The sequence below is a fragment of the Ovis aries genome, chromosome 24, assembly GCF_016772045.2.
Source record: "Ovis aries strain OAR_USU_Benz2616 breed Rambouillet chromosome 24, ARS-UI_Ramb_v3.0, whole genome shotgun sequence".
NCBI classification, from domain to species: Eukaryota; Metazoa; Chordata; class Mammalia; order Artiodactyla; family Bovidae; genus Ovis; species Ovis aries.
In genome coordinates this window covers 2703777-2729755 of record NC_056077.1, presented here as the reverse complement: position 1 = coordinate 2729755, position 25979 = coordinate 2703777, and the positions used below count along the sequence as shown (strand labels likewise).

The following is a 25979-nucleotide window of genomic DNA, read 5'->3' as shown; positions in this document are numbered from 1 at the left end:
CAGTGGGGGATATAAAACTGGGCCTCTCAGAAACGTCAGGGTGCTTGTTGGGAACTGATTCCCCTTGGACCTGCTGGCATAATAAACTGTATTTCACTGTCCCGAGTGTCCTCCGAGGTGTGTTTTGCGACTCTGGATTCCGCCACATCAGGACTCATGACGCACCAGAGTCACTGTGAGCCCTGGGCCTCAAACGCCTGGCTGTCTCCTTCAAAGCACCCCCCCCCTTTTTTTTTGCTTGTTGGAGTTTCTGTTTTTGGCTGTGTTGCACAGCTTGTGAGCTCTTAGTCCCTCAACCAAAGCTTGAGCCTGATCTTGGCTGTAAAAGTGCTGAGTCCTAACCACTGGACCACCAGGGAACTCCCAAATCCATTTGAGATTCACCGTCTTCTGTGTCACCACCAAGGCTCCTGAATTGCAAATCTCACCCGGAAGGTGAATCTGGACGCCATCACTCAGGGTTCACTTGTGAAGTAAGAGAAAGGCCAGCAGCTGCAGCAGGGGCGCAGTGGGCAATGATGCTGCTTGAGGGAGACCTGCCAGGGTTCGCCCACCCTGTCTGTGTAGGTCTTGGGTGTAGACACCAGGCTGGTGTGGCCCTGTGCAGTGTGATTCCCCGCTCACAGTCCCGACCTGGTCACCTTAGCCCAGGGAGGTCCACAGTATGGGACCAGGGACCCTGGCCTCAGGGGCAGGGCGGGCAGGGGGCCCTGCTTGGGAGCCGTGAGCAGGTGTCCTGGGCTGGGGTCGGGGCTAGTGAAGATAGGTGGCAATGAGAGCTGGAGCATCGGCTCAGCTTCCTGCGCACACAGGCCCCTGGCCCCGTATCCTGGCCTGTGCTTGGCTCTGCATCCAGGGCCCCGGGTGGAGACCCCCCTTCACGAAGCTCACTGATGACAACCTCCTGGTCAATAAAGCACAGCTGCTCCCAACCACGTAAATCAATCAGTCAGGACAGAGGTGGGACAGACGCAGGTGCTGGGGGCGAGGTGAGGAGCCTGGGCCATCCTCCGCCCACCCGAGGAAACTGTAACCCCCAGGGCACCCAACTGGGGGGTGAGGGGGCCCCACCCTCCTGCCCCTTGAGGCCGTCCCCAGCTGACGTGCGGCGGCCACGGTCCTTGGGGGCCCCTTGGTCTCCCATAGTCTTCCTGGCCTCCCTGGAGGGGCCGCACCCTGGAGGGCCAGGCTGGTGGAGATGGGGCCCAGCCTCACACATCAGACGTGTCTCCTCCTCTGTTTCTCCTCCTGCGTCTTCTACACGCTTGCCCCTGGCCTGGACCCTTGGCTGGAACATCCAGGGCTGGGCCTTCCCAGAGGCTGCACGTCCCTGAGGGCCCCGAGGAAACCAGACAGCCGGGGTAGGAGGGGTCACCCTCCTGGTCTTGAAGGCCAGGAGTGCAAGGACAGGGCAAATCCCAGTTCTCCTTCCGGGCAGAGGGGACCCACCTGCACTGAGGGGCTTCCGGGTCTCCTCCTTGATTCTTTCTCCGGCCCCCTCCCCAGCAGGCTTGCTGCCCCCCAGGCCGGGCCTTGGCCGGCAGCCCTATCCTGGACATCCAGGAAGTTCCCTGGAGGATGAGAGAAGCAGGAGACCCAGACCCCACAGGAGAGCAGAGGAGGAGTGGGACAGGGGTGGAGGGGCCCCTCGGAGTCAGCAGATCTGGCAGCAGAAGCGGCAGGAGGCCGCCCAGCCCCCAAGCCCTCCTCCTGCAGACCCTGCTCAGGGGTTGGCGGTGCCTGGGGACGCATGGCGGGCCCCTCACTGATGGTACCCGGCCCACCCCTCACCCTAGTCCTCTCGGACTCCTGTGCTGCCCTTCCAGGGAGATGGCTGAGAGGAGGCTCATCTGAGGCCACCCCCTCCTAGGAGCCAAGGTCGGCGGAGCTGGTCCGGCCTCCCTGGAGTGGACGTGGAGCCACGCCATCCTGCAGGCAGCTCGTCACCCCTGTGTCTGGGAGACCCGGGCTCCAGTCACACATGAGCTGTACCTCAGGATAATTAAATAGAAGAGGAAATTTACTCTTTACAGACAATTTGCAGCTAATTTGTGGAGAAGGAATCATAGAATATCACCATGGTGCAATTGAATAAATAAATTGATCTTTGCAATGATGTCCAGCAACTGCCTCCATCACCAAGAGATGAGCAAGCGTCACACACCTCCTGATAGAAGACATTCCTGCGACTCTGAAGTATCTTGTCCAGAAAAATTGATTTGTATTTGCTCAAGCCTCTGGATACAGATATCAATTAGCAGGAAACACAGAGGCAGGAAAATAAGTTAGAGTCCGCACAGGATGAGATATGAACTGAAAGTTGGGCTCCCTCCGAATCTGTATGTTACAGCCCTGCCCCAACAGGATGGAAGCTGGGCGATGGGGCCTTGGGAAGTCCTTATGTGAGATGAGGGCCTTAGTGTGGGGCCCTCTCAATGGAATCAGAATCCTTGTAAAAGAGACAGCAGAGAGCTGGCTACATCAGCCCTGGGAGGGCGCAGAAAGAAGGCGACTATCTGCAGGGCAGGAGAACTCCGCTGGGACGAGGGCTTGCTGCTTATGTGTGCATGGTGTACACGCGTGGAGAAGCTTGTGCAGGCTCCTATTGTCGGGAGATCTGGCAGGTGCGTGTGTTTGAAGGTGTCTACAAGCCTGCGGTGCCTTTTGAGCTTCAGTTCAGTTCAGTTGCTCAGTCGTGTCCAACTTTTTGCGACCCCATGGACGGCAGCACGCCAGGCTTCCCTGTCCTTCACCATCTCCCGGAGCTTACTCAAACTCATGTTCACTGAGTCGGTGATGCCATCCAACCATCTCATCCTCTGTTGTCCCAGCCTTAGGGTCTTTTCCAATGAGTCAGTTCTTTGCATCAGGTGGCCAGAGGATTGGAGTTTCAGCTTCAGCATCAGTCCTCCCGATGAATATTCAGGGCTGATTTCCTTTAGGATTGACTGACTGAGCTTATGTGTGTGTATATGTGGGCTTCCCAGGTGGCACTAGTGGTAAAGAATCTGCCTGCCAATGCAGGAGACGTGGGTTCAATCCTTAGGTCGGGGATATCCCCTGGAGGAGGGGATGGCAACCCACCCCAGCATGCTTGCCTGGAGAATTCCTGATGGGCTACGGTCCTTAGGATTGCAAAGAGTCGGACATGACTGAAGCCACTGAGCACGCATGCACGTGTGTGTGCTTCTCGAATAATCGTGTGCTCTGTGAAAATGCACCCTCTGTGACCTTAGGCAAGTCCTGTCATCCCCTCCTTGTCCAGGCCGGCAGCCAACTCTTCCTCCAGTTCCCACCCCACGTTCTCTTCCTGGAGTCCCGGCCAGACAGACCTTCCTTCTGAGCTCAAACCCTGGCAGTCTGCAGAGAGAAGGAAGGCTCCCAAACTGGCAGCTTTTTCAGAAAAAGTGCCTGGCGCTGGGCTGGGGCAGGAACACAAGCCACTTTGTGCCTCCTCTGGGCCCCTTCCTCCAGCAGCTGTACCTGCCAGGCTCCTAGACCTCCTGCGTCTCTGCCTCCCCAGGAGGATCCGGGACCCCGGGAGGGCTTCTCTGCCCCCTGCAGCTGGCTGGCCCTACCCTTCCCCAGCCCAGAGGCATCACAGGGCTGGAGGCCTCTGGGGGCGTGTGCAGAGCTCTGGAGGACAGGTGAGGGCCTCACCTTTGCCACAGGAGTCAGGGGGGGGCCTGAACCCTAAGGAGCCTGTCCAGGTGGGCCAGTGCAGGCCCAGAGGAGGGGCCAACTTCTGGACAAAGTTGCCCTCTGCTCCCTTCTCTGCACAAAGGCTGGTTGTTGTATGAAGCCCCCCAGGCCCTGCAGCCAGGACCATGGACAGACTGGTCTCTTCCCAAGCAGGGAAGAGGGGTCCACCAGGAATCCTGACGTGGTGGGTGAAGGGCCACACATTTTATGTTTCCAGGTCATGAAGTATATGGAACATGCTCCCCAGTGCCACTTCCAGCCTGGACTCAGCCCCAGACTGTATCCAGATGATGAACAATAACACGTGTTTATGGACAACGACATTGAAACTTCAGGGTTTTCCAACTGTTGCAAATTTTCTGGAAATTTATTCTAACCATATCAAAATGTAAACAGTATTCTAAGCACACAAGTAGTGGGGGAATAAACCCATGGAGGGTGGGACTTGCCCTTCAGGCCATAGTGTGCTGACCCCTGGGTTAGCCACGTGGTATGAGTAGGGAGGTGGCAGCTAGACAGAGCCTCCACTGGACATAGGCCCCCAGCACTGCAATCCTGATGAAGCCAGGGTCCCCGGTTGCTGGTGGCCAGCTCTTCTCCTGTGAGGCTGTGCACACACCAGGCCATGCTCTGCACCCCTTCTCCTTGTCACCACAGGGGATTCTGGACCCTGAACCATGTTCTGCTCGAGGTAGAAGCCCTGAGCCCCATGAAGCTGCTGCAGGCAGCCACCCTGAAGCACCCCTGTGAGGCTGACCCTGTTTGGTCAACTGGGAAGGGCTCTCAGGACACCTCCTCCACCTCTGAAGTCAAGGTCAAGTGCAGGTACCCAGAAGAGAGACCCAGAGGTGAGAGTAAAATACCTGTCATTGTCTCCTTGTATTTGTGTGGCTGTGGGGCCAAGATAATAAACACAGCACATCCGGGAGCCTCCCCACTGGATGGCTCTGGGGTTTGCCCCAGGAAGAACCCCCACCCTCAGCTCCTTCCTGCCCCCCTGGTGGCCCCTTTGCTCCTTCCTCCAGGAGGGGGGCCCACAGGGCCCAGGAGGGGGGTATAAAGGGCCCAGAGGAGGGTGCCCAGGCACGAGACTCCCGGCACCAGGACGGGACCTCAAGACTCCGCAGGCAGGTAAGACACCCCCTCCCCACCGTGCTTGGGCCCACGAGGTCAGGGGAGGCCCCTCTCTGAGATGGGATGGCCTGTCCTCTTCTCTCCAGGAGCCCTGGACTCTCCAGCCAGAAGCCATGCTGCTGTGGCTGACCCTCGCCCTCCTGTGGAGCCCCACCTGCTGGGCAGGGGGTAAGTCTGGCTGGGGCTCCCCTGTCCAGAGCATCCCCCCGGAGACCACCCTCACCTCCCACCATCCAGGGTCCGGGGTCTGGGCCAGCTCTTGTCACAAACACTGCTCTCAGACCTGTCCCCTTGTCTGGAGGGGCTGAGTCTTCTGCTGGACAGAAATAACAACATGTCACTGTGTGTTTATTTTCTTTTCTCTTCCCCACCTGGTTCTCTCATGAACAGCTTTGTATGGGCATGGAGGAGGCTCATATTTCAGCACAACTAAAGACAATGAAAATGAGATCACCGGGATCAGAGTGTTTATAGGTATTGCTGGCCTAATCAAGAGGTGAGTTGAGCAGGGCCCGGGAGCCCCTCACTGCATCCCAGCCCCTGCCCCAGTCTTAGGAACCTGGGGAGGGGGCTGGGCCCTCCTCCCAGCACCCTCACTGGGGTGCTGATGTCTCCTGAGTCAGCTGGGGCCTTGGGGTCCTGGAGCCCCCAGCCAGCACCTTCTGTCTGTTCCTCTTCCTCTGCTGTTTCCTCCCCTGCACCCCAGCCCTCTCCCCTCCGCTCTCCTCCTGCAAGTCCAGCCTCTGCTTCCTGGGATGACTGAAAGGGAGGGGTGCTTCTCCCCACTGTCTCCTTTCAACCCCGACTCAGCTCAACCAGAAATGGTCTCTCAGTCTGAGAATGCCTATGGGAAAGCAGAAGTTCTGCCCAGGTTAGGGTCAAAGAAAAAAGGAAGGAGGGTCAGAGTGGACCACTGATTGAACACTGGAAGCGTAGAGGCAGCAAGCCCAGGTCTTCCCCTAATGGTTAAGGTAAATGGGGGCTTTGCTCCAGGCCTGGGGTAGATATTTGCTCTGCATTTACGGGGCCCCAGGGAGCTGGGGAGAAGGAATGGGCCAGAGTAGCAGGCACCATGGGGGCCAGAGTGTGGACACTGGGATGGACACTGAGGTGGGGGAAGGTCACAGAGACGGGTCACCTGCTCCTGAGGCCCCCACCTGGCCTAGTGCAGTGACTGGGGCTCCAAATACTGGGCCTGGGGTCAGCTCCCTGCTCTGAGCCGTGAGACCAGCTGCACATCCTGAGGGTCCTGGTGACTGTGCACCTTGGGAAGCTCTCCTGATGGAAGATCTCAGTCACTGCTCCCCCGAGTCAGTCCCCCTTTGCAGATGAGCAAACTGAGGCCTGGAGAGACTGGTCAACAAGGCCCAAATCACAGAGCCTGAAAGTGGCAGAGCAGGGGTTGAGACCAGGAAGCCTGTCTCAGGCACCAAAGTCATGTCAGGGACGTATTCTGCAGTGATAGGCTGTCCTTGCTGGGCATAGGGGGGTGGTGTTTAGAGGACTGGGGATTTGCGGGTCACCCAGACCCTGGACCTTCAAAGCTCGCCCTTTCTCCCAGTATCCAGGTGAAGTTTGGCTCCTCCTGGAGTGAGAAATATGGAGCCCCAGGTGGGACCCCTCAGGAATTTGTCCTGCAGCCCGGTGAATACATTACAGAAGTTGATGGCTCCTACAGGCTTTTCCTCCGGCACCTCGTCATCTACACTAGCTATGGGCGTAAGGCCACATTTGGAGAGAAGAGTGGCAGGAGCTTTTCTGCCTTCCCTGACGGGAGTGAGAAAGTGCTCACTGGAGTCTTCGGACAGCATAAGCTTCTGGGCATCTCCAGCATCGGCTTTGAGTGGGATTATCCAATAGTACAGTTGACCTATGATCAAGAAAGTACTACACTACCCCAATAAGAGCTTGGAAATGAGTCTGATAAATGAGCAGTCCTGGGTCCGCAGGGCTGGGCCGTGGGTTACCCTGCCAAGGCCGTCTGGCTGGTGGTGGGCACAAGTCACCAGGGACCTGACTGCAGCCCTGAATCAGAATCCACCAATAAATCCAGCTTCTGCAGCGACAGTGGGTCCAGGGTGCTCCTTGGCCTGGGATGCAAACAAAGCCTTCTGAGCTTGTGGGGACGAGGCCTCTGGGGCAGAGCTCACTGAGCAGAGCTGCAGGAGGAGGCAGGAGGGGGTCCGACACCCCAGGGCTGGGTGATTCTGACAGGATGCGGGGCCTGCCATGCAGGCCTCGGGCCGATCCCGTAATCTGGGAGGATCGTGGGGGTCCCAGAGGCCCCATCCCTTGCTCTCTTCTACAAGCCCATGCAGGTGGCCTATGCAGCCCAGGGTCAATTCCAGGATTCTCTGAGTACGTGTGAGCTTGGGAAGCCCTCAGTCATTCATTCACTCATTCAGAACTCATATGGCAAACCCTGGCCAGCAAAAAGCTCTGTGGACTCTGGAGGCCAAGAGTCCAGCCAAGGGCTCCCTATGGGGAATGGATGCAGAAGCAGATGGAGACAACTGGTGCTTTCATCTGCATTGATAGTGACAGGTCTAGTGCCCTGTGCTCAGGTACAAGCCCAGCGGTGGGTGTGCTTCAGGGAAGACTTCCTGGAGGAGGCAACATCTGAGCTAAGTGTAAAGGCTGTGTGAGAACTGGCCAGGTGGGGTTAAGGGAAGGAGGCCTTCCAGGCCAAGAGATCAACATGGGAATGGCCAGAGCCAGGCATCCCCAGGACCCCACCTCTTGAAAGGCAGGCATCTGTTACAGCCCGAAGGGAAAGGAAAGTGCCCCAGGCCTGGCACATTCTCTCAACGCCTCCATCAGACTGCAGCAGCCTTCCCCTCAGCCACGGTGCAGAGGCCGCCCTGTCCCCCCTCAGCTCCCTGCCCAGCAGCCCTAGAGGGACAGGACTGCTGCTTCCCCGCTTGCAGAAGGAGACAGCTCAGGCCCAGAGGATACAGAGGCTCGGCCTGTCACATGGCACGAGTGGAGGAGTCAGGATTCAGGGGGAGGAGGTCTGGCTGAAAAGTCTGGGCTCAGATCCCCAGACCCCGCGAAGGTTTCCAGAGGGATCCTCATCTCTGGGGAGACACTGCCTGATTCTTGTCTGCCTTTATTTTCATTTTACATGCTGGTTGAGCGCCACTTAGTGGTTCTTACTAAAAACAGCAGAGTCTGTTACAAATGACGTTCAACTTTCTCAGCCTGAGTTTCCACATCCGTGATGATGGGAGATTAACATTCACTGGAAAGCTGTTGTGAGGATCAAATCAGATAATTGTTAAACCACCTGGCATTCCGCCTGGCCCCACTTGGGTGCAGGATTAATGCCATCTTTCCATCCATTCATCCATCCACCCACCCTTCATCCCCTCATTCAAGGAATAAATCAGATGACAGGCAACTTGATAGCAGACACACAAAGCTCTTTAGGAGAAACCCATTTCTACAAGCAGCACGTGGGAACAGAATTTCTCGTGATGTAAGCCTACCTGCTCTCTCTCTCCCCACCCACCCCCCGTCCCAGCGCTCTCAGTCCTCGACTTTAAAAGGAGCCTTCACAGACTTCCCGGGGGCTCCGTGGTAGAGAATCCACCCCGATGCAGGAGACGTGGGTCTAGTCCCTGGTCTGGGAGAACCCGCAGGCCGCGGAGCCACGAATCCCGCATGCCGCAGCTCCTAAGCCTGTACTCTGCCAGCTTAGGTGCACCTGAAAGGCATTAGCTTGTTCACCAAAGGACCACCCCTTCAAGGCGGCAGGGACATTTCACACATCCAATGAGAAAAGGAAGACCTCGGAGAAAACCCATCTTCCACAGACAAGAGACGACCTGGCCCAGATTGCACCAGGGAAGGGGGGATTCAGACCCTACAGGCTCCACTTCCCTTCTCCCTGGCCCCCCTTTGGGGAGCTCAGGTCACCCACGTGTCTCAATTGCCCCCCTGTTACATGTGGGAAGCAATAGCCCCTCCTCGCAGGGGTTGTGAGATTTCAGTGACACCCTTCTCCACCCAGGGTGAACGCCGGGGTCTTACCCCTGTGGGCAGGGGCGCAGGTTTTCCTTTGAGCAGACCGTATGATTTCATGGATGTGGAATTTTAGAAAACACAAAAGTGACTCACCGTGACAAAAGCAGACCTGTAATTAGGGAAGCTGAGTTTGGGACGGGACCAAATGCCAAGGGCGTGCGAGGTGCCTTTAGGGGCGGCAAAAAGTCTCTTTAATCTGAGCGTGGTGGGAGATGCATGGATGCCAGTGTGCACATTTGCTAAAACTCATCAGACTTAACATACGTGCGTGTTATTACATGTGAATGGTACTTCAATAAAGCCGAATAGAAACAAAACAGGAAAACTGGGGAGAGACTATAGCTGACTATCGACACCCTGTGGAGGGTCACGTGACCACGTTAGATGAGGTAGACAAGATCTCCGAGCAAAATCTGGACAGACGTGAGAGCGTGAAACGGAAAACTTATATTCACAGAAGCATTTTTAAGGTCAGTTGTATAAATGAGATAAAATAGTGGCACTTCCTGCTTAATGGGTACTGGGTGTGGGATTTCTGAGGGGCGACGGAAAGGCTCTGGAGCTGAATAGCAGCAATATTGCAAAACCAGCAAATGTGCTTAATCACGGAGTTGCTCTCCTTAAAAAGAGCTAAATGGTGAATTTCATAATTTGTGCATTTATCCACAATAAGGATATTTGCCAACCTCATCCAACATAGGAATAGATGTGGAAAAGATCACACAATCCAAGCTTAGCTGGAAACCCCAGAGAGATGGGGCCCAGGATTGGAGAAGATGGGAATCAGAGGAAAGACCCCACGGCCAAGGGCATGGGGCGACTGTAACTGACGGGACGAGGGCACAGGCTCTGTGAAAGGGGGGCCCAAGCCTTGACAAACCAGAGGAAACCGGAAACTGCCCGGAGAGGACAGTGAAAACATGGGAGCTTTTCTCCTCATCCTGGGTCACGGATCCCTGAGTTCTTCCCACAGACTCCAGGCTAATAACCACCAAATAGCCCTCAACTGAGACAGCAGGGAGGCGGCCAGCAGGCAGTGAAGACAGGCTGGACCAGCTGAAGCCAAGGGGGCTCTGACAATAGCTGGGTCCTTAACTTTAGCTCACTCTGCCTTCGCTTTATTATTGAACATCACCCCCCTTCACCACAACAGTTCCGAGTGTGACCATTAAAACCAAAATACAGGCAGTGGTCCAATTCCTGGAAACTCCCACCCTATCCAGAAGTAGCAAAAATGTCCCACCACTTGTTACTGCGGGAAATGACTGAGTTTGTAAAAACCTCTAACCCCGAGCCCTGGTGTCACGCTCAGCTTCAAAGATGGACCGCCTTCTGCCTGGGACGTGTGCATCTCCCCAAATAAACCTCTCCTGTTACTCTGACGTGCTCGTGATTTCTTTCCTGGGCAAAGCCAAGGATTCTCTCCGGGGGTCCCTGTGGGGCCCAGGACCTGGCACTCCCTCTCCCACACGCAACCAGCATTTATAATTAATGTAAAAGTAGAGAAGAGGAACACGTCAGCAAGGGAAATGCAGAGAGATGTTGATCAGTAAGGCAAGCTCCACTGGGTCTGGGATCTGAGCCCAGACTTTGCAGCCAGACCTCCTCCCCGTGAATCCCGACTCCTCCACTTGCGCTGTGTGACAGGCCAAGCCTCTGTGTCCTCTGGGCCTGCGCTGTCTCCTGCTGCAAGCGGGGAAGCAGCAGTCCTGTCCCTCTAGGGCTGCCGGGCAGGGAGCTGAGGGGGGACAGGACAGCCTCTGCACTGTGGCTGAGGGGCAGGCTGCTGCAGTCTGATGGAGGCGTTGAGAGAATGTGCCAGGCCTGGGGGCTGCTTTCCTTTCCCTTCAGGCTGTAACAGATGCCCACCTTTTAAGAAGTGGGGTCCTGGGGATGCCTGGCTCTGGCCATTCCCATGTTGATCTCTTGGCCTGGAAGGCCTCCCTCCCTTAACTCCACCTGGCCAGCTCTCACATAGCCTTTATACTTAATTGAGATGTTGCCTCCTCCAGGAAGTCTTCCCTGAAGCACACCCTCTACTGGCCTTGTGCCTGAGTTCAGTTCAGTGGCTCAGTCGTGTCTGAGCCTGTCCGTGTCCATCACCAACTCCCAGAACTTGTTCAAACTCATGTCCATCGAGTTGGTGATGCCATCCATCCATCTCATCCTCTGTCATCCCCTTCTCCTCCCGCCTTCAATCTTTCCCAGCTTCAGAGTCTTTTCCAATGAGTCAGCTCTTCCCATCAGGTGGCCAAAGTATTGGAGCTTCAGTTTCAGCATCAGTCCTTACAATGAATATCCAGGACTGATCTCCTTTAGGATGGACTGGTTTGATCTCCTTGCAGTCCAAGGGACTCTCAAGAGTCTTCTCCAACACCACAGTTCAAAAGCATCAATTCTTCAGCGCTCAGCGTTCTTTATGGTCCAACTCTCACATCTATACATGACTACTGGAAAAACCATAGCCATGACTAGATGGACCTCTGTTGGCAAAGTAATGTCTCTGCTTTTAATATGCTGTCTAGGTTGGTCATAGCTTTTCTTCCAAGGAGCAAGTGTCTTTTAATTTTATGGCTGCAGTCACCATCTGAAGTGGTTCTGGAGCCCAAGAAAATAAACTCTGAGTACAGGGTCTAGACCTGTCCTTATCAATGCAGATGGAACAATCAGTTGCTCCATCTGCTTCTGCATCCATTCCTCATGGAAAGCCCCTGGTTAGACGCATGGCCCATCCTCCATTCCTCCAGAGTCCAGGGAGCCCGTAGCCAGCCAGGGCTTGCCATACGTGTTCTGAATGAGTGAGTGAATGATTGAACGGCTTCTCTGGAGCTTTGCACACTCAGAGAATCCTGAAACTGAGCCTGGACAGCTCAGGCTACCTGGATGGCCTAGCACCAGTGAGTCGGGGATGGGGCCTCTGAGAGCCCCAAATCCTCAGAGATTATGGGATCAGCCCGAGGTCTGCACAGGCAGGCCCTGCATCCTGTCAGAATCACCTAGCCCTGGGGTGTTGGACCCCCTCCTGCCTTCTCTTGCAGCTCCACCCTGGAGGCCCCGTCCCCACAAGTTCAGAAGGCTTTGTTCGCATCCCCGACCAAGGAGCACCCTGGACCCACTGTTGCTGCAGAAGCTGGATTTATTGGTGGATTCCGATTCAGGCCTCTGGTGCGTCGTGCCCACCATCAGTCAGATGACCTTGGCTGGATAACCCACGGCCCAGACCTGGGGACCCAGGAGTAGTCATTTCTCTGGTTGAAGTGCTGTTTGCTTCAGTTTGAAGGATAATTCCAGTCAAAGCTGATGCGGGTAATGCTCTGAACCGTACACTGTCCATAGACGCCGGTGAGTACCTTCTCTGTGTCATCACGGGAGGCAGCAAAAGTGTCTAATTTTCTTTCAAAATGGATGAACGTCCTAGGTCAGTGACTATGAGCAAAGACTGAAGGTATTTCGTGTAGGAGCAGTGGATTCTTATAATGTGTTCACCCTGCTGTAGGAGCAACTCCTGAGTTATCCCACCTGGGTCTCTGTATTTCTCACTCCAGGAGGAGCTGTATCTCACCTGGATACTGAGAAGAAGGGGGAGCTTTGAAGGTCCAGGATCTGGGTGACGCCCTAAATCCCAGGTCCTCAGTTTCCCATCGCCAGCAAGGGGGCAGCCTGTCACTGCCGCATAAGCCCGTGACACATGACATTGAGACCCAAGACAGGTTTCCTGGTCTTAGGTCTCCCTGCCCTGCCGATTTCAGGCTCTGTGATTTGGGGCTTGTTAGCCAGCCTCTTCAGTCTCAGTTTGCTCACCTGCAAAATGGGAGTGATTTTGTGGAGCAATCACTGAGATTTTCCATCAGGAGAGCTCCTCAAGATGCCCAGTCACTGTGACCCTCAGGAGGTGCAGGTGGACTCACGGCTCAGAGTAGGGAGCTGACCCTGGGCCCAGCATTTGCAGCGGCAGTCACTGCACTAGACCAGGTAGGGGGACCTGAAGCAGGTGACCCCGATCTGTGATCTTCCCCCAGCTCAGTGCCTGTCCTGGAGCCTACCTCCTCACCTGGCCTCGCCCACACTCTGGCCCCCACGGTGCCTGCTGCTCTGGCCCATTGACTCTTCCCAGGTCCCCGGAACCCCGTAAATGCAGAGCAAATATCTACCCCAGGCCTGGCGCAAAGCCCCCATTTACCTTAACCATTAGGGGAAGACCTGGGCTTGCTGCCTCTACGTTTCTAGTGTTCAATCAGCAGTCCACTCTGACCCTCCTTCCTTTTCTCTTTGACCCCAACCTGCGCAGAACTTCTGCTTTCCCATAGACATTCTCAGACTGAGAGACCATTTCTAGTTGAGCTGAGTTGGGGTTGAAAGGAGACAGTGGGGAGAAGCACCCCTCCCTTTCGGCCATCCCAGGAAGCAGAGGCCGGACTTGCAGGAGGAGAGAGGAGGGGAGAGGGCTGGGGTGCAGGGGAGGAAACAGCAGAGGAAGAGGGACAGACAGAAGGCGCTGGCTGGGGGCTCCAGGACCCCAAGGCCCCAGCTGACTCAGGAGACATCAGCACCCCAGTGAGGGTGCTGGGAGGAGGGCCCAGCCCCCTCCCCAAGTTCCTGAGACTGGGGCAGGGGCTGGGATGCAGTGAGGGGCTCCAAGCCCTGCCCAACTCACCTTCTAACACAGCCAAAATGACCCGTAAACTCTCAAATCCCAGTGATATTGTCTGGCAGTCTCTAGAGGTACTGAAATAGGTACCTCCTCCAGGCCCAAATGTCTCTGTTATATGAAAGAACCAGGTGGGGAAGAGGAAAAAATAAACACACAGTGACATGTTGGCTATTTCTGCCTAGAGGAGGACACAGTCCCTCCAGACGAGGGGACAGGCCTGAGAGCAGAGTCTGTCTGTCTCAAGGGCTGGCCCAGACCCCAGCCCTGGACAGAGGGAGGGGGGTGAGGGGTGCCTCCAAGGGGATAGCCGGGGGGGACCCCCAGCTAGACTTATGGAGTACCCAGCAGGTGGGGCACCACAGGAGGGCGAGGGTCAGCCACAGCAGCATGGCTTCTGGCTGGAGAGTCAAGGGCTCCTGGGGAGAAGAGGACAGGCCATCCCATCTCAGAGAGGGGCCTCCCCTGACCTCGTGGGCCCAAGCATGGTGGGGGCGGGGCCTTACCGGGCCTGTGGAGTCCTGTGGTCCCGTCCTGGTGCCAGGAGTCTCGTGCCTGGGCACCCTCCTCTGGGCCCTTTATACCCTCCTGGGCCGTGTGGCCCCCCAGCAGGAGGAATGGTCAAGGGGCCAGTGGGACACGAAGGAGCTGGGGAGGGCTCTTCCTGGGGGAATCTACAAAGCCGTCTGGGGGAGGGGACGCACTCTTTACTGCCTTGGCCTCGTGGTCACCACAAACAACACGTGACTCTCGGGGCATTTTACTGCCACCTCTGGGTTTCCCATCTGGACCCTGCACCAGACCCTGATCTCAGCTGTGGTTAGGTGTCCTGAGAGCCCTTCCCATTTTGAGCAAACAGGGTTCAACCCCTCGGCTGCTTCAGCATAGCTGCCCCCCAGCAGCTTCACGGGGCTCAGGGCTCTTTCCTCATGCAGAACCCGCTTCAGGGCCTCATTCAGGCCTGGGCAGAGCCTTGTGTGCCCTGGGCTTTCCCCTCTAACCCTCAGAGCTGCAGCAGACAGCTCAGTTCTGAGGGCCTATGGCAGGTGGTAGAGACAGCCTGGGCCTGGCCCTCCATGGCCTGTCACTGGAAGATGCCTGTCACCTTTCCTTTGAGCCGGGTCTGGTATAGCTGGGGATGAACTGGGCCCCGTGGGCTATGGGATGACTGACAGCAAGGACCCCAGGACAGTGATCCTCCAGGTCAGCTCTCCCTAGAGCACCTGGGGCCAGGCTGAGGGATCACCTTGTCCGGGAGGGAGTGGGGGCCTTCTCGAGGGCTGGGGATCTGGGGGCCTCATGGTCCAGCAGGTCCGGGCTCCCTGTGACTGGATGGTCTGCACAGCCTCCCTGACCAATGGGAAGAGCCACAGGGTCACAGAACTCAACAGAGGGGTCACTGTGGGTGTGGATTTGGAGCCTGTCAGGTCTGAACCCCCACTCTCCTCCTCCCTGGCCCCTCTTTGGGGAGCTCATGTCGCCCACGTGTCTCAATACCCCCCCCCCAGTTATATGTGGGAAGCAATAGCCCCTCCTCACAGGGGTTGTGAGATATCAGTGACACCCTTCTCCACCCAGGGTGAATGCCGGGGTCTTACCCCTGTGGGTGGGGGCACAGGTTTTCCTTTGAGCAGACTTTACAATAGCCCAAGGTTAGGAATGGCAGACCTGCCCATAAGTTACCGGTTCCATGAATGGAGGTGTCCTCGCCACAGGGGAAGCTATACTGGCCCGGAGAAAGAGTGGACCCCAGGCTGTGCTGATACATTACCGGGGACCAGCCCCAGTTGGATCCTGGGTATCCTCAGGGTGACGGCGTGGCGAGAGAGATATATAGATATATAGAGAGATAAAGACAGAATGTTGCAGTTAAGAAAATAGAGGAGAGAAAGAGGCTGATATTCCTTGGTTTACACAGAAAGCCAATAAAGCCCCAGCATGGGACTTGCATTGTTCACGTAGGCCACAGGCACCCTCTCAAATAGTGGAAGGTGCCCCCACCTTGGGCACCTTCTCGAGTGGGTCTTAGAAGCCCAGGAAGGAAAGTGAACTCAGAGGGCCCCTGCACTCCAGGGAATTAGCCTGAAAAGAAAGAGAAAGAACAACACGGGGAGGCCAAGCTTGTGCAAGACCCGTAATTTTATTTTCAAAGGGAGCTTATATACCCTATGTTGTACGTAGAGAATAATGGGAAATACAAAGTCATGCAGGGTCAGCAGCCCTGACCCTTATCGAGACCAGGCGTTCTTTCTGCATGCTTATCTGTATACGCAGGTCTTAGGTGATTTACATCATCTTCTGGCCAGCAGGCCTATTAACATTTTATGGCCCTTTTCTGATAAGGGTCCGTCAACCAGATAACTTATTTTCCCTAAAAGTGTTGTTCTTTCTAAAGTCTGGTGCCACTCTCAGAAAGCACTAAATAAAGTTACATTCTTATAGGGCAAAGGTGTAGTGGGCTATAACAAGGAAAGAATTTATTAACTCAAAGTTTAATGTTGTTAATATCAAGGCCACTACTTATATTTCAACTATATTAATTAATGCACTCCCAGGTACACAACGAAAGATATGAAAACTTGGCAGCAAGCATTGGCTCAACAATGAAACCCTTAACCAGTTCTATTCTAATAATTTTTAACTCCTCGAAAGGCTCTATTTAAGCTTCCCATGCCTCTCGCGGTTGGGGGGCTGTAAACAATCATATGCATAGTTAGTTGTAAAAGTCCGGATAAACCTGTCAGGCAAGTTAGAGAGTCATCAGAGGGGTTTGGATTGGAACACTCTATTTTGCCCAGGAGATTTATTAACTAGAGCTCTAAGCTGATTTTCTTTAGAGAAAGGTGGTCGGGGATAGCCCCCCACTGGTATCAGAGGAGTTACTGAAAGGCATAAAATAGTAAGACAGACAGACTCTGGTTTTGGGGTGGATGCTCGAACAGGTCCAGGGGGTCCCTCGAGTCCTGATCCGCCTTGCTCGTCAGGTCTCTTCCACATGACCTTGTCATGGGTGGGATCAGCCCAGGGAATCCCTAGAGTCCTGAAGCCTTGCTTGTCAGGTCTCCTTGCATGACCTTGTCATGGGTGGGATCTCCCGGGCTGGCTCCCGGCAATACATTGCCTTAGGACAGGCTGGGCAGAAGCTAGAGCACCCAAGCTCCCACTTGGTGGCAAGGAGAAGGGTCGCAGAGCATGGCCTGGCATGTGCACAGCCTCTCTCGGGAAATGGAGGCCACCAGGAACTGGGGACCCTGGCTTCACTAGGTGGTAGTGTGGGGGGCTGTGTCAGGGTGGAGGCCCTGTCCAGCTGCCACCTGCCTACTTACATCAGGTGCCTAGGCCAGGGGCCAGCACACTGTGGATTAAAGGCAAACTCCCACTGTCTACCTGGTTTTGCACAACCTGTGAGTTCTGACTGCATGTGTGCTAAGTGGCTTCAGTCATGTCCGACTCTTTGCAACCCCATGGGCTGTAGCCTGCCAGGCCCCTCTTATCCACGGGATTCTCCAGGCAAGAATATGGGAGTGGGTTGCCATGCCCTCCTCCAGGGGCCCTTCCCCACCGAGGGATCAAACCAGCATCTCCTGAATTGGAGGCAGATTTTTTACCACTAGTGCCACCTGGGAAGCCTGAGCTCAGAATACTTTTCATCTATTTCTACTAAAATTGTGACAAGTAAAAATCTCTGAATTTCCAGCATCATTCGTTGCCCATTTATGTGCACCCTTGTCCATTCACGGAGATGTCACCTGGGGCTGTGTTCCCAGTGCAGAGGCACGGGGAGAGTTTCGACAGAAACTCTGTGGCCCAGAACACTAACCCCTGTGGCCCTTCACTCACAGAATCAGAATTTCTGGGGGCCCCTCTTCCCCACCCAGGACCAGAGGCAGCTCTGTCCATGGTGCTGACTTCAGGGAGGTGGTGGGCGCTAAACGTATCAACAAGCCTTTGTGCAGAGAAGGGAGCAGAGGGCAGAAGGCACTTTTTCTGTTAAGCTGCCAGTTGGGGGCCTTCCTTCTCTCTGCAGGCTGCCAGGGTTTGAGCCCAGATGGATGGTCTATCTGGACTGGGACACAAGGAAGCAGTACCCATAGTGGGAGAGGAAAAGATGGTTGCTCATCTGGTCAAGGAGGGGATGGTGGGAGTTGTCCAAGGGCACAGGGAGGCACATTTTCACACAGTGCGTGAGCATGGTTATAAGGGACGCCTGTGCACACGTGTGAGCTCAAGAGGCACCACAGGCTCACAGGTGGATACCTCCTCAAACACATACCCCTGCCACCTCTCCCAACTACTGGCGCTTGCAGGTGTGACTTCTATCAGAGGGCGCATGAAGCTTGCCTGTCTCTTGCTGATGCAGAGAGTTGTTGGAGACCATTGCCAAGATCAATGAACTCCTTCGATTGCAACAGATTGATATTCTCTCATTCTTTCTCTGGTGAATAGCTGGAATTCATCCATCAAGAGTCAATTTTGGGGGCTTCCCTGGTGCTCCAGTGGTTAATAATGTGTCAAGCAATGCAGCGGTCAGCCCTGGTCCGGGAAGATCCCACATGACTTGGGACAGCTAAGCCTGGGAGCCATTACTGAAGCCCACATGCTGGAGCCTGTGCTCAGCAACAAGAGACACCACTGCAGTGAGAAACCCGGGAGCAGCAACTAGAGAGCAGCCCCGCTCACTGAAACAGGAGAGATCGCGCGCAGCGACGAAGGTGCAGCCCAGCAGGAGTACATGACAATTAATTAATTTAAGAAGAGCCAGTTTTCCTTTTGTAGTTGATATTCTTGAGGGACAGATTATGTACTGTAGGAAAGGCAGAAAGTGCTTGATCATTGATTTATTGTTCCTATTTACCAATTTTCCAAATAATGATTTTATTCCCTTGGCTTACTCCACAGATAACAAATGAAGGATTGTTGTGGAGTCACTCTGAACTCAGGGGTTTCTACATGCTGTGAGCTGCAGTTTTCTGGGGTGAAGGAAGCCAGGAGGTGGCCAGTCCTTGGGGAGACCTCTCAGGCCCTGGATGGGGCTGGGGGTTGGGGTGGCCTTCCCTGGGCAGGGAGTAGGAACCCCTCACCTCCTGGATTCCTGGTGACAAGCTGCCTGCTGGATGACGGTGCTTCCGCATCCACTCTAGGGAGGCCCCGCCAGCTCCACTGACCCTGGTCCCTCAGAGGGACTGGCTGCCGTCTCAGCCTGGTTCCCAGCTGCCTGTCCCTCCAGGGGCCCCTCCAGGGGGGCTGGGAAGATTGTGGGACGCCAAGGGGCCCCTGAAGAACCGTGGCCACTGCAGGTTAGCTGAGAATGGCCTGCTGGGCGCCCTGAGTGTGATTGCTTCTTCCAGGGGGTGGGGTGGGTGGAGGGTGGCCATGGACTCCTCACCTTGCCCGCTGATCTGTGTCTGTTCCCTCCTGGGTCTTTATTGATTGGTTGATTTGCATGGCGGGAAACAGCTGGGCTTCTTCAAGCAGGAGGGTATGGTCAGCAAGAGTCAAGGGCGAGTCTCCACCTGTGGCCCCGGACCCTGAGCTCGGCCCAGGACGCAGGTCGGGAAGCAGCCCCCGACTTGCCTTGTTTTATGTTGCTGCTGCTCTTCCTGTGGTCACTGCGGCGTTGTTGCTATGCTGCTGGCATGATTGTTACTGTGTGGCTGCCGTTGTGTCGCTGGGGTTGTGTTGTCAGCACTGCTGCTGGGTTGTGGTGGTGGTGGTTGTGCCCTTGCAGCTCTGGTGAGGACAGCCCCTCAGCCCTGCTGTGAGGCTGGTGGGCCAGGAGCCCGGTCCCGCCTCCCTGTCCCCGGCGTGATGTGGGGCCGCCGCTCTTTCCCCCTGTGGGCCTTGGATCCTGGCAGGACTGTGAACTTGGAGTCAGGGTGCCTGGGCCACACTGGCCTGGTGTCCACACCCACGTGCCCACCTGCACAGACAGGAAGGGGGACCGGGCAGGGTCGCCTCAGGCACCCCCGGGGTCCCCGCTCTGACCCTCCTGCAGCCCTGCTGGCCTTACTCTTCCTGGAACCCTGGGAGCCCTGAGTGATGGAGTCCAGACTCACACCCTGGTGGGGACTGCAGTCCAGGAGGCTTGACGGTGATAGAAAACCTGCATCTCAATCGGGGCTCCGAAGGAGCCAGCCAGGCGAGTGAGACCGTCTCAGTGACTCTGGTGATGGTGAGTCCTGGACCAGCTGGTCATCACTGAAGCCAAACACCCTGTGTGTAGCGCATGTCTGTGTGTGTGTGTGTGTTTGTGTGTGTGTGTGTCTGTATGTCTGTGTGTGTTTCTCTGTGTGCGTCTCTGTGTGTGTGTCTCTGTGTGTGTCTCTCTGAGTCTGAGTGTGTGTGTGTCTGTGTGTGTGTGTCTGTATGTGTGTGTCTGTCTGTATGTGTGTGTCTGTGTGTATCTATGTGTGTGTCTGTCTGTGCCTGTGTGTGTGTCTGTATCTGTGTGTGTTTCTGTGTGTGTATGTCTGTGTGTGTCTCTGTGTATGTGTGTGTGTGTGTATGTGTGTGTCTGTGTGTGTGTGTGTCTATGTGTCTATGTCTGTCTGTGTGTCTGTGTGTGTGTGTCTGTGTGTGTCTGTCTCTGTGTGTGTGTCCCTCAGACCCCACACTCTTGCCAGCAGCAGACAGCAGAGATTGCTCAGCTCCCGGGCTCCTTCTGCCCTGACCCCGCCTCCTGCTGTGTCAACAGTGAGTGAGGAGGAAGGAGCCCGAACCTCAGACCCTGCAGCCCGACCTTGGCCAGGATCCAGACTCCAGCCCCTTTGTCCTCTTTCCCCGCAGCTTCCAGAGGCTGTTTGCAGAGGATTCGGAAGACTGACACTTGTGCTTATAGAACTCCACCCCAGCCCCGGCCTGGAAAACAGACAAAGAGGGTTCTGTTGGGGCCCGTGGGGGGTGTCCTGGGGGGCGGAGGGAGAGCTCCTCCAGCAGCTCCTCTTGGCCCCTGGCTGCCCACGCCCCGCTGCTTGGCTGAATATCTCTCAAGGCCCCAGGGCTGGCCGGCCCCTGTGCCCTGACGGGTGTCTGGTGGCCCAGGACGAGGCCCACCGCCCAGGGACAGGACAGGGGAGGGGCCGGGCGCTGCACTGGTCAGTGCTGCGGAGGAGAAACAGCTCACAGCGCACACGCGAGGACCCTGCACGGCTCAGCTGGGACGTGGGTAAGGAAGGGGTTAGAGGCCCTGGAATGTTCCGAAGGCCGCAGGGCTGACGTCTGACCACAGACCAGATAAGGAGCAGGAACCAAGCCCAGGATAAGCCGCCCCCCCTCAGCCTGGACCCCAGGGCTCAGGTGTGGCATGTGCCTGGTCTCTGAACTTTCTAGGACCACTGAGAAGGAGCTCACGGGCACCAGGCTAGCTCTGCCAAAGGCCTTGAGCGTCTTGGCCCCGGGTTCCCAGAGCAGCAGCAGGAACTCTGCAGGGAGCCCCAGACCGTGGGAGTCTGTAGCGCGTGGGCACGAGGGCTGTGGGGACACAGGAAGGGACATCTCTCCCCAGAGGGCACCAGATGGACCCTGGATGGACATCTGAATGCGGGGGCAGAGCGGTGGGGGGTTTAAATCCCACAGCTCACTGGGTCAAGCACGTCAACTCTCCTGAAGATAGGAGAGGAATACCCCTTTGAGAGGTGCCGTGAGGATTAAATGAGATCACACTTGTGAAACCCCCGGGCATTAGGCCTGAGGGGATTCAGGATCAGTGCTAGTCTTCCATCCATCCCTCCCTCCCTCCATCCACTACTGCAGGAGTAAATCAAATCACAGAACTGCTCACACACACACGAAACTCTTCCACAGGAGTAGCTTCCACCAGCAGCACTCATGGGGGGATCAGAGTCCTTGTGAAGGAGACAGCAGAGAGCTGCCTATGTCTGCCCAGTTAGGATGCAGAGAGAAAGCCGCCATCTGCAGGGCAGGAGGAAAGCTCCCTGGGGATGGGGGCTTGCTGCTTATGTGTGCATGATGCATACGTGTGGAGGAGCGTGTGCAAGCTCCTGTTGTCGGGAGAGCTGGCAGGGGTGTGTGTTTGAAGAGGATCCACCGATGAGCCTGCAGTACCTTTTGAGCTCCCGTGTGCATCCCTTACAGCTATGCACTTGTGCTCCAGGAAAACGCACCCCCCATGCCCTTGGGTAAGTCCTGTCAGCACCCCCTTGTCCAGGCCGGCAGCCAACACTTCCTCCAACTCCCACGCTGGGTACTGCATCCTGGAGTCCCAGCCAGACAGACCTTCCTTCTGAGCTCACAACCTGGCAGTCTGCAGAGAGAAGGAAGGCTCCCAACTGACAGAAAAATCTCAAAAAGTGCCTGACGCTGGGCTGGGGTGGGAACACAAGCCCCTCTGTGTCGTCTCCTGGCCTCTTCCTCCAGCAGCTGTACCTGCTGGGCTCCTAGGCCTCCTGCGTCTCCGCCTCCCCAGGAGGATCCGAGGATCCTGGGCCCCAGGAGGGCTTCTCTGCCCCCTGCAGCCGCGGGCCCTGCCCTTCCCCAGCCCAGAGGCATCATGGGGCTGGAGGCCTCTGGGGGCATGTGCGGAGTTCTGGAGGACAGGTGAGGGCTTCACCTTTGCCACAGGAGTCAGGGGGGGCCTGAGCCCTAAGGAGCCTGTCCAGGGGCCAGTGCAGGCCCAGAAGGAGGGGCCAGCTTTCTGGATAAAGCTGCCCTCTGCTCCCTTCTCTGCACAAAGGTGGGTTTTTATATGAAGCCACCCCTTCCCTGATAGCTCAGTTGGTAAAGAATCTGCCTGCAATGTAGGAGACCCTGGTTTGAAACCTGGGTTGGGAAGTCCCCTGGGGAAGGGATAGGCTACCCACTCCAGTATTCTGGGGTTTCCCTTGTGGCTCAGCTGGTAAAGAATCCACCAGCAATGCGGGCAGACATGGGTTTGATCTCTAAGTTGGGAAGATCCCCAGGAGAAGGAAATAGCAACCCACTCCAGTATTCTTGCTTGAAAAACCCCACGCACAGAGGAGCCTAGCAGGCTACAGACCACGGTTTCAAAAAGAGATGAACACGACTTAGTAACTAAAAAGACAAGAGAAAAAAGGGGCAATTTTCTACTTCTATTTTTCACGATTGCAAAGTCTGCTCAAAGGAAAACCTGCGCCGCTGCCCACAGGGGTAAGACCCCGGCATTCACCCTGGGTGGAGAAGGGTGTCACTGATATCTCACAACCCCTGTGAGGAGGGGCTATTGCTTCCCGCATATAACAGGGGGCAATTGAGACATGTGGGTGACCTGAGCTCCCCAAAGAGGGGCCAGGGAGGAGGGAAGTGGGGGTTCAGACCTGACAGGCTCTGACTCCATGCCCACAGTGACCCCTCTGTTGAGTTCTGTGACCCTGTGGCTCTTCCCATTAATCGGGGAGGCTGTGCAGACCATCCAGTCACAGGGAGCCTGGATCTGCTGGACCATGAGGCCCCTAGATCCCCAGCCCTCGAGAAGGCCCCCACTCCCTCCTGGACAAGGTGATCCCTCAGCCTGGCCCCAGGTGCTCTAGGGAGAGCTGACCTGGAGGATCACTATCCTGGGGTCCTTGCTGTCAGTCATCCCATAGCCCACGGGGCCCAGTTCATCCCCAGCTATACCAGACCTGGCTCAAAGAAAAGGTGACAGACATCTTCCAGTGACAGGCCATGGAAGGCCAGGCCCAGGCTGTCTCTACCACCTGCCATAGGCCCTCAGAACTGAGCTGTCTGCTGCAGCTCTGAGGGTTAGAGGGGAAAGCCCAGGGCACACAAAGCTCTGCCCAGGCCTGAATGAGGCCGCGAAGCGGGTTCTGCACGAGGAGGGAGCCCTGAGCCCCGTGAAGCTGCTGGGGGGCAGCTACACTGAAGCAGCCAAGGGGTGGAACCCTGTTTGCTCAAACTGAGAAGGGCTCTCAGGACACCTCGCCACGGCTGAGGTCAGGGTCTGGTGCAGGGTCCAGACGGGAAACCCAGAGGTGGCAGTAAAATGCCCCGAGAGTCACGTGTTGTTTGTGGTGACCACGAGGCCAAGGCAGTAAAGAGCGCATCCCCTCCCCAAGACGGCTCTGCGGATTCCCCCAGGAAGAGCCCTCCCCAGCTCCTTCCTGTCCCACTGGCCCCTCGACCGTTCCTCCTGCCGGGGGGCCTCACGGCCCAGGAGGGTATAAAGGGCCCAGAGGAGGGTGCCCAGGCACGAGACTCCCAGCACCAGGACGGGACTACAGGACTCCACAGGCCCGGTAAGGCCCTGCCCCCACCATGCTTGGGCCCACGAGGTCAGGGGAGGCCCCTCTCTGAGATGGGATGGCCTGTCCTCTTCTCCCCAGGAGCCCTGGACTCTCCAGCCAGAAGCCATGCTGCTGTGGCTGACCCTCGCCCTCCTGTGGAGCCCCACCTGCTGGGTACACCATAAGTCTAGCTGGGGATCCCCCTCGCTCATCCCCCTGGAGGCCGCCCTCACTCCCCTCCTTCTGTCCAGGGCTGGGGTCTGGGCCAGCCCTTGAGACAGACAGACTCTGCTCTCAGGCCTGTACCCTCATCTGGAGGGGCTGTGTCCTCCTCTAGGCAGAAATAGCCAACATGTCACTGTGTGTTTATTTTTTCCTCTTCCCCACCTGGTTCTTTCATATAATAGAGACATTTGGGCCTGGAGGAGGTACCTATTTCAGTACCTCTAGAGACTTCCAGACAATATCACCGGGATTTGAGAGTTTACGGGTCATTTTGGCTGTGTTAGAAGGTGAGTTGAGCAGGGCTTGGAGCCCCTCACTGCATCCCAGCCCCTGCCCCAGTCTTAGGAACCTGGGGAGGGGGCTGGGCCCTCCTCCCAGCACCCTCACTGGGGTGCTGATGTCTCCTGAGTCAGCTGGGGCCTTGGGGTCCTGGAGCCCCCAGCCAGCGCCTTCTGTCTGTCCCTCTTCCTCTGCTGTTTCCTCCCCTGCACCCCAGCCCTCTCCCCTCCTCTCTCCTCCTGCAAGTCCGGCCTCTGCTTCCTGGGATGGCCGAAAGGGAGGGGTGCTTCTCCCCACTGTCTCCTTTCAACCCCTACTCAGCTCAACCAGAAATGGTCTCTCAGTCTGAGAATGCCTATGGGAAAGCAGAAGTTCTGCCCAGGTTGGGGTCAAAGAGAAAAGGAAGGAGGGTCAGAGTGGACCGCTGATTGAACACTAGAAGCGTAGAGGTAGCAAGCCCAGGTCTTCCCCTAGTGGTTAAGTTAAATGGGGGCTTTGCGCCAGGCCTGGGGTAGATATTTGTTCTGCATTTACGGGGCCCCAGAGAGCTGGGGAGAAGGAATGGGCCAGAGCAGCAGGCACCATGGGGGGCCAGAGTGTGGGCGGGGCCAGTGAGGAGGGGACACTCTGGGATGGACACTGAGGTGGGGGAAGGTCACAGAGACGGGTCACCTGCTCCTGGGGCCCCCACCTGGTCTAGTGCAGTGACTGGGACTCCAAATACTGGGCCCGGGGTCAGCTCCCTGCTCTGAGCCGTGAGACCAGCTGTACCTCCTGAGGGTCACGGTGACTGGGCACTTTGGGGAGCTCTCTTGATGGAAGATCTCAGTGATTGCTCCACAAAATCACTCCCACTTTGCAGATAAGCAAACTGAGGCCCGGAGAGACTGGGTAACAAGGCCCAAATCACAGAGCCTAAAACTGGCAGAGCAGGGGTTGACACCAGGAAGCCTGACTCAAGTAGCAAAGTCCCGTCAGGGATTATGCCACAGTGACAGGCTGTCCTTGCTGGTGACGGCGGGGATAGAGGACCCTGGATTTGGGGTCTCCAGATACTTCAAGGCTCCCCCTTCTTCTAATTTCCAGGTGAGACACTGCTCCTCCTGGAGTAACTTATATGGAGCTCAAGGTCTGAACCCTCAGGAATTCCACCTGCAGAAAGGTGAACACATTTCAGGCGTCCTCGGCTCCTTCAGGCATTTCCTCTCCTACTTGGTTGTACACACCAGCCTACGGCCCTTCATCCGGTTTGGATGTCCGCATGGCCAGTTCTTTATCGCCTCCCCTGATGGCAGCCAGAAGGCGCTCACTGGAGTCTACGGACAGTACACGGTTCAGGGCATTTCCAGCATCGGCTCTGACTGGGATTACCCTTCAAGTTGAAGCAAATAGCACTTCAACCAAAGAGAAATGACCCCTCTGGGTCTCCAGGGCTGGGCCGTGGGTTACCCTGCCAAGGCCGTCTGGCTGGTGGTGGGCACAAGTCACCAGGGACCTGAGTGCAGCCCTGAATCAGAATCCACCAATAAATCCAGCTTCTGCAGCGACAGTGGGTCCAGGGGGCTCCTTGGTCGGGGATGCGAACAAGCCTTCTGAGCTTGTGGGGACGAGGCCTCCCGGGCGGAGCTCACTGAGCAGAGCTGCAGGAGGAGGCAGGAGGGGGTCCGACACCCCAGGGCTGGGTGATTCTGACAGGATGCAGGGCCTGCCTGTGAGGACCCAGGCCGATCCCATAATCTCTGAGGATTCAGGACTCCCAGAGG

At 56.4% G+C, this 25979-nt stretch overlaps 2 protein-coding genes across 2 annotated transcripts; both read left to right on the top strand.

The window, feature by feature from the left end:
• The first annotated feature begins 4787 nt into the window (after positions 1-4787).
• LOC121817799 (zymogen granule protein 16 homolog B-like) lies at positions 4788-6901 on the top strand. The gene is made up of 4 exons (XM_042239783.1): positions 4788-4833; positions 4923-5004; positions 5227-5332; positions 6398-6901. Exons 2-4 carry the CDS (start codon positions 4950-4952, stop codon positions 6738-6740), a joined length of 504 nt encoding a protein of 167 aa, XP_042095717.1. The 5' UTR covers positions 4788-4833; positions 4923-4949; the 3' UTR covers positions 6741-6901.
• A 12417-nt stretch (positions 6902-19318) lies between these two features.
• Positions 19319-25763, top strand: LOC105604613 (uncharacterized). The gene is made up of 6 exons (XM_060406320.1): positions 19319-19386; positions 19586-19682; positions 20297-20675; positions 23545-23886; positions 24120-24224; positions 25303-25763. The coding sequence occupies exons 1-6, from the start codon at positions 19319-19321 to the stop codon at positions 25326-25328; spliced, it is 1017 nt and encodes a 338-aa protein (XP_060262303.1). The 3' UTR covers positions 25329-25763.
• The last annotated feature ends 216 nt before the right edge of the window (positions 25764-25979 follow it).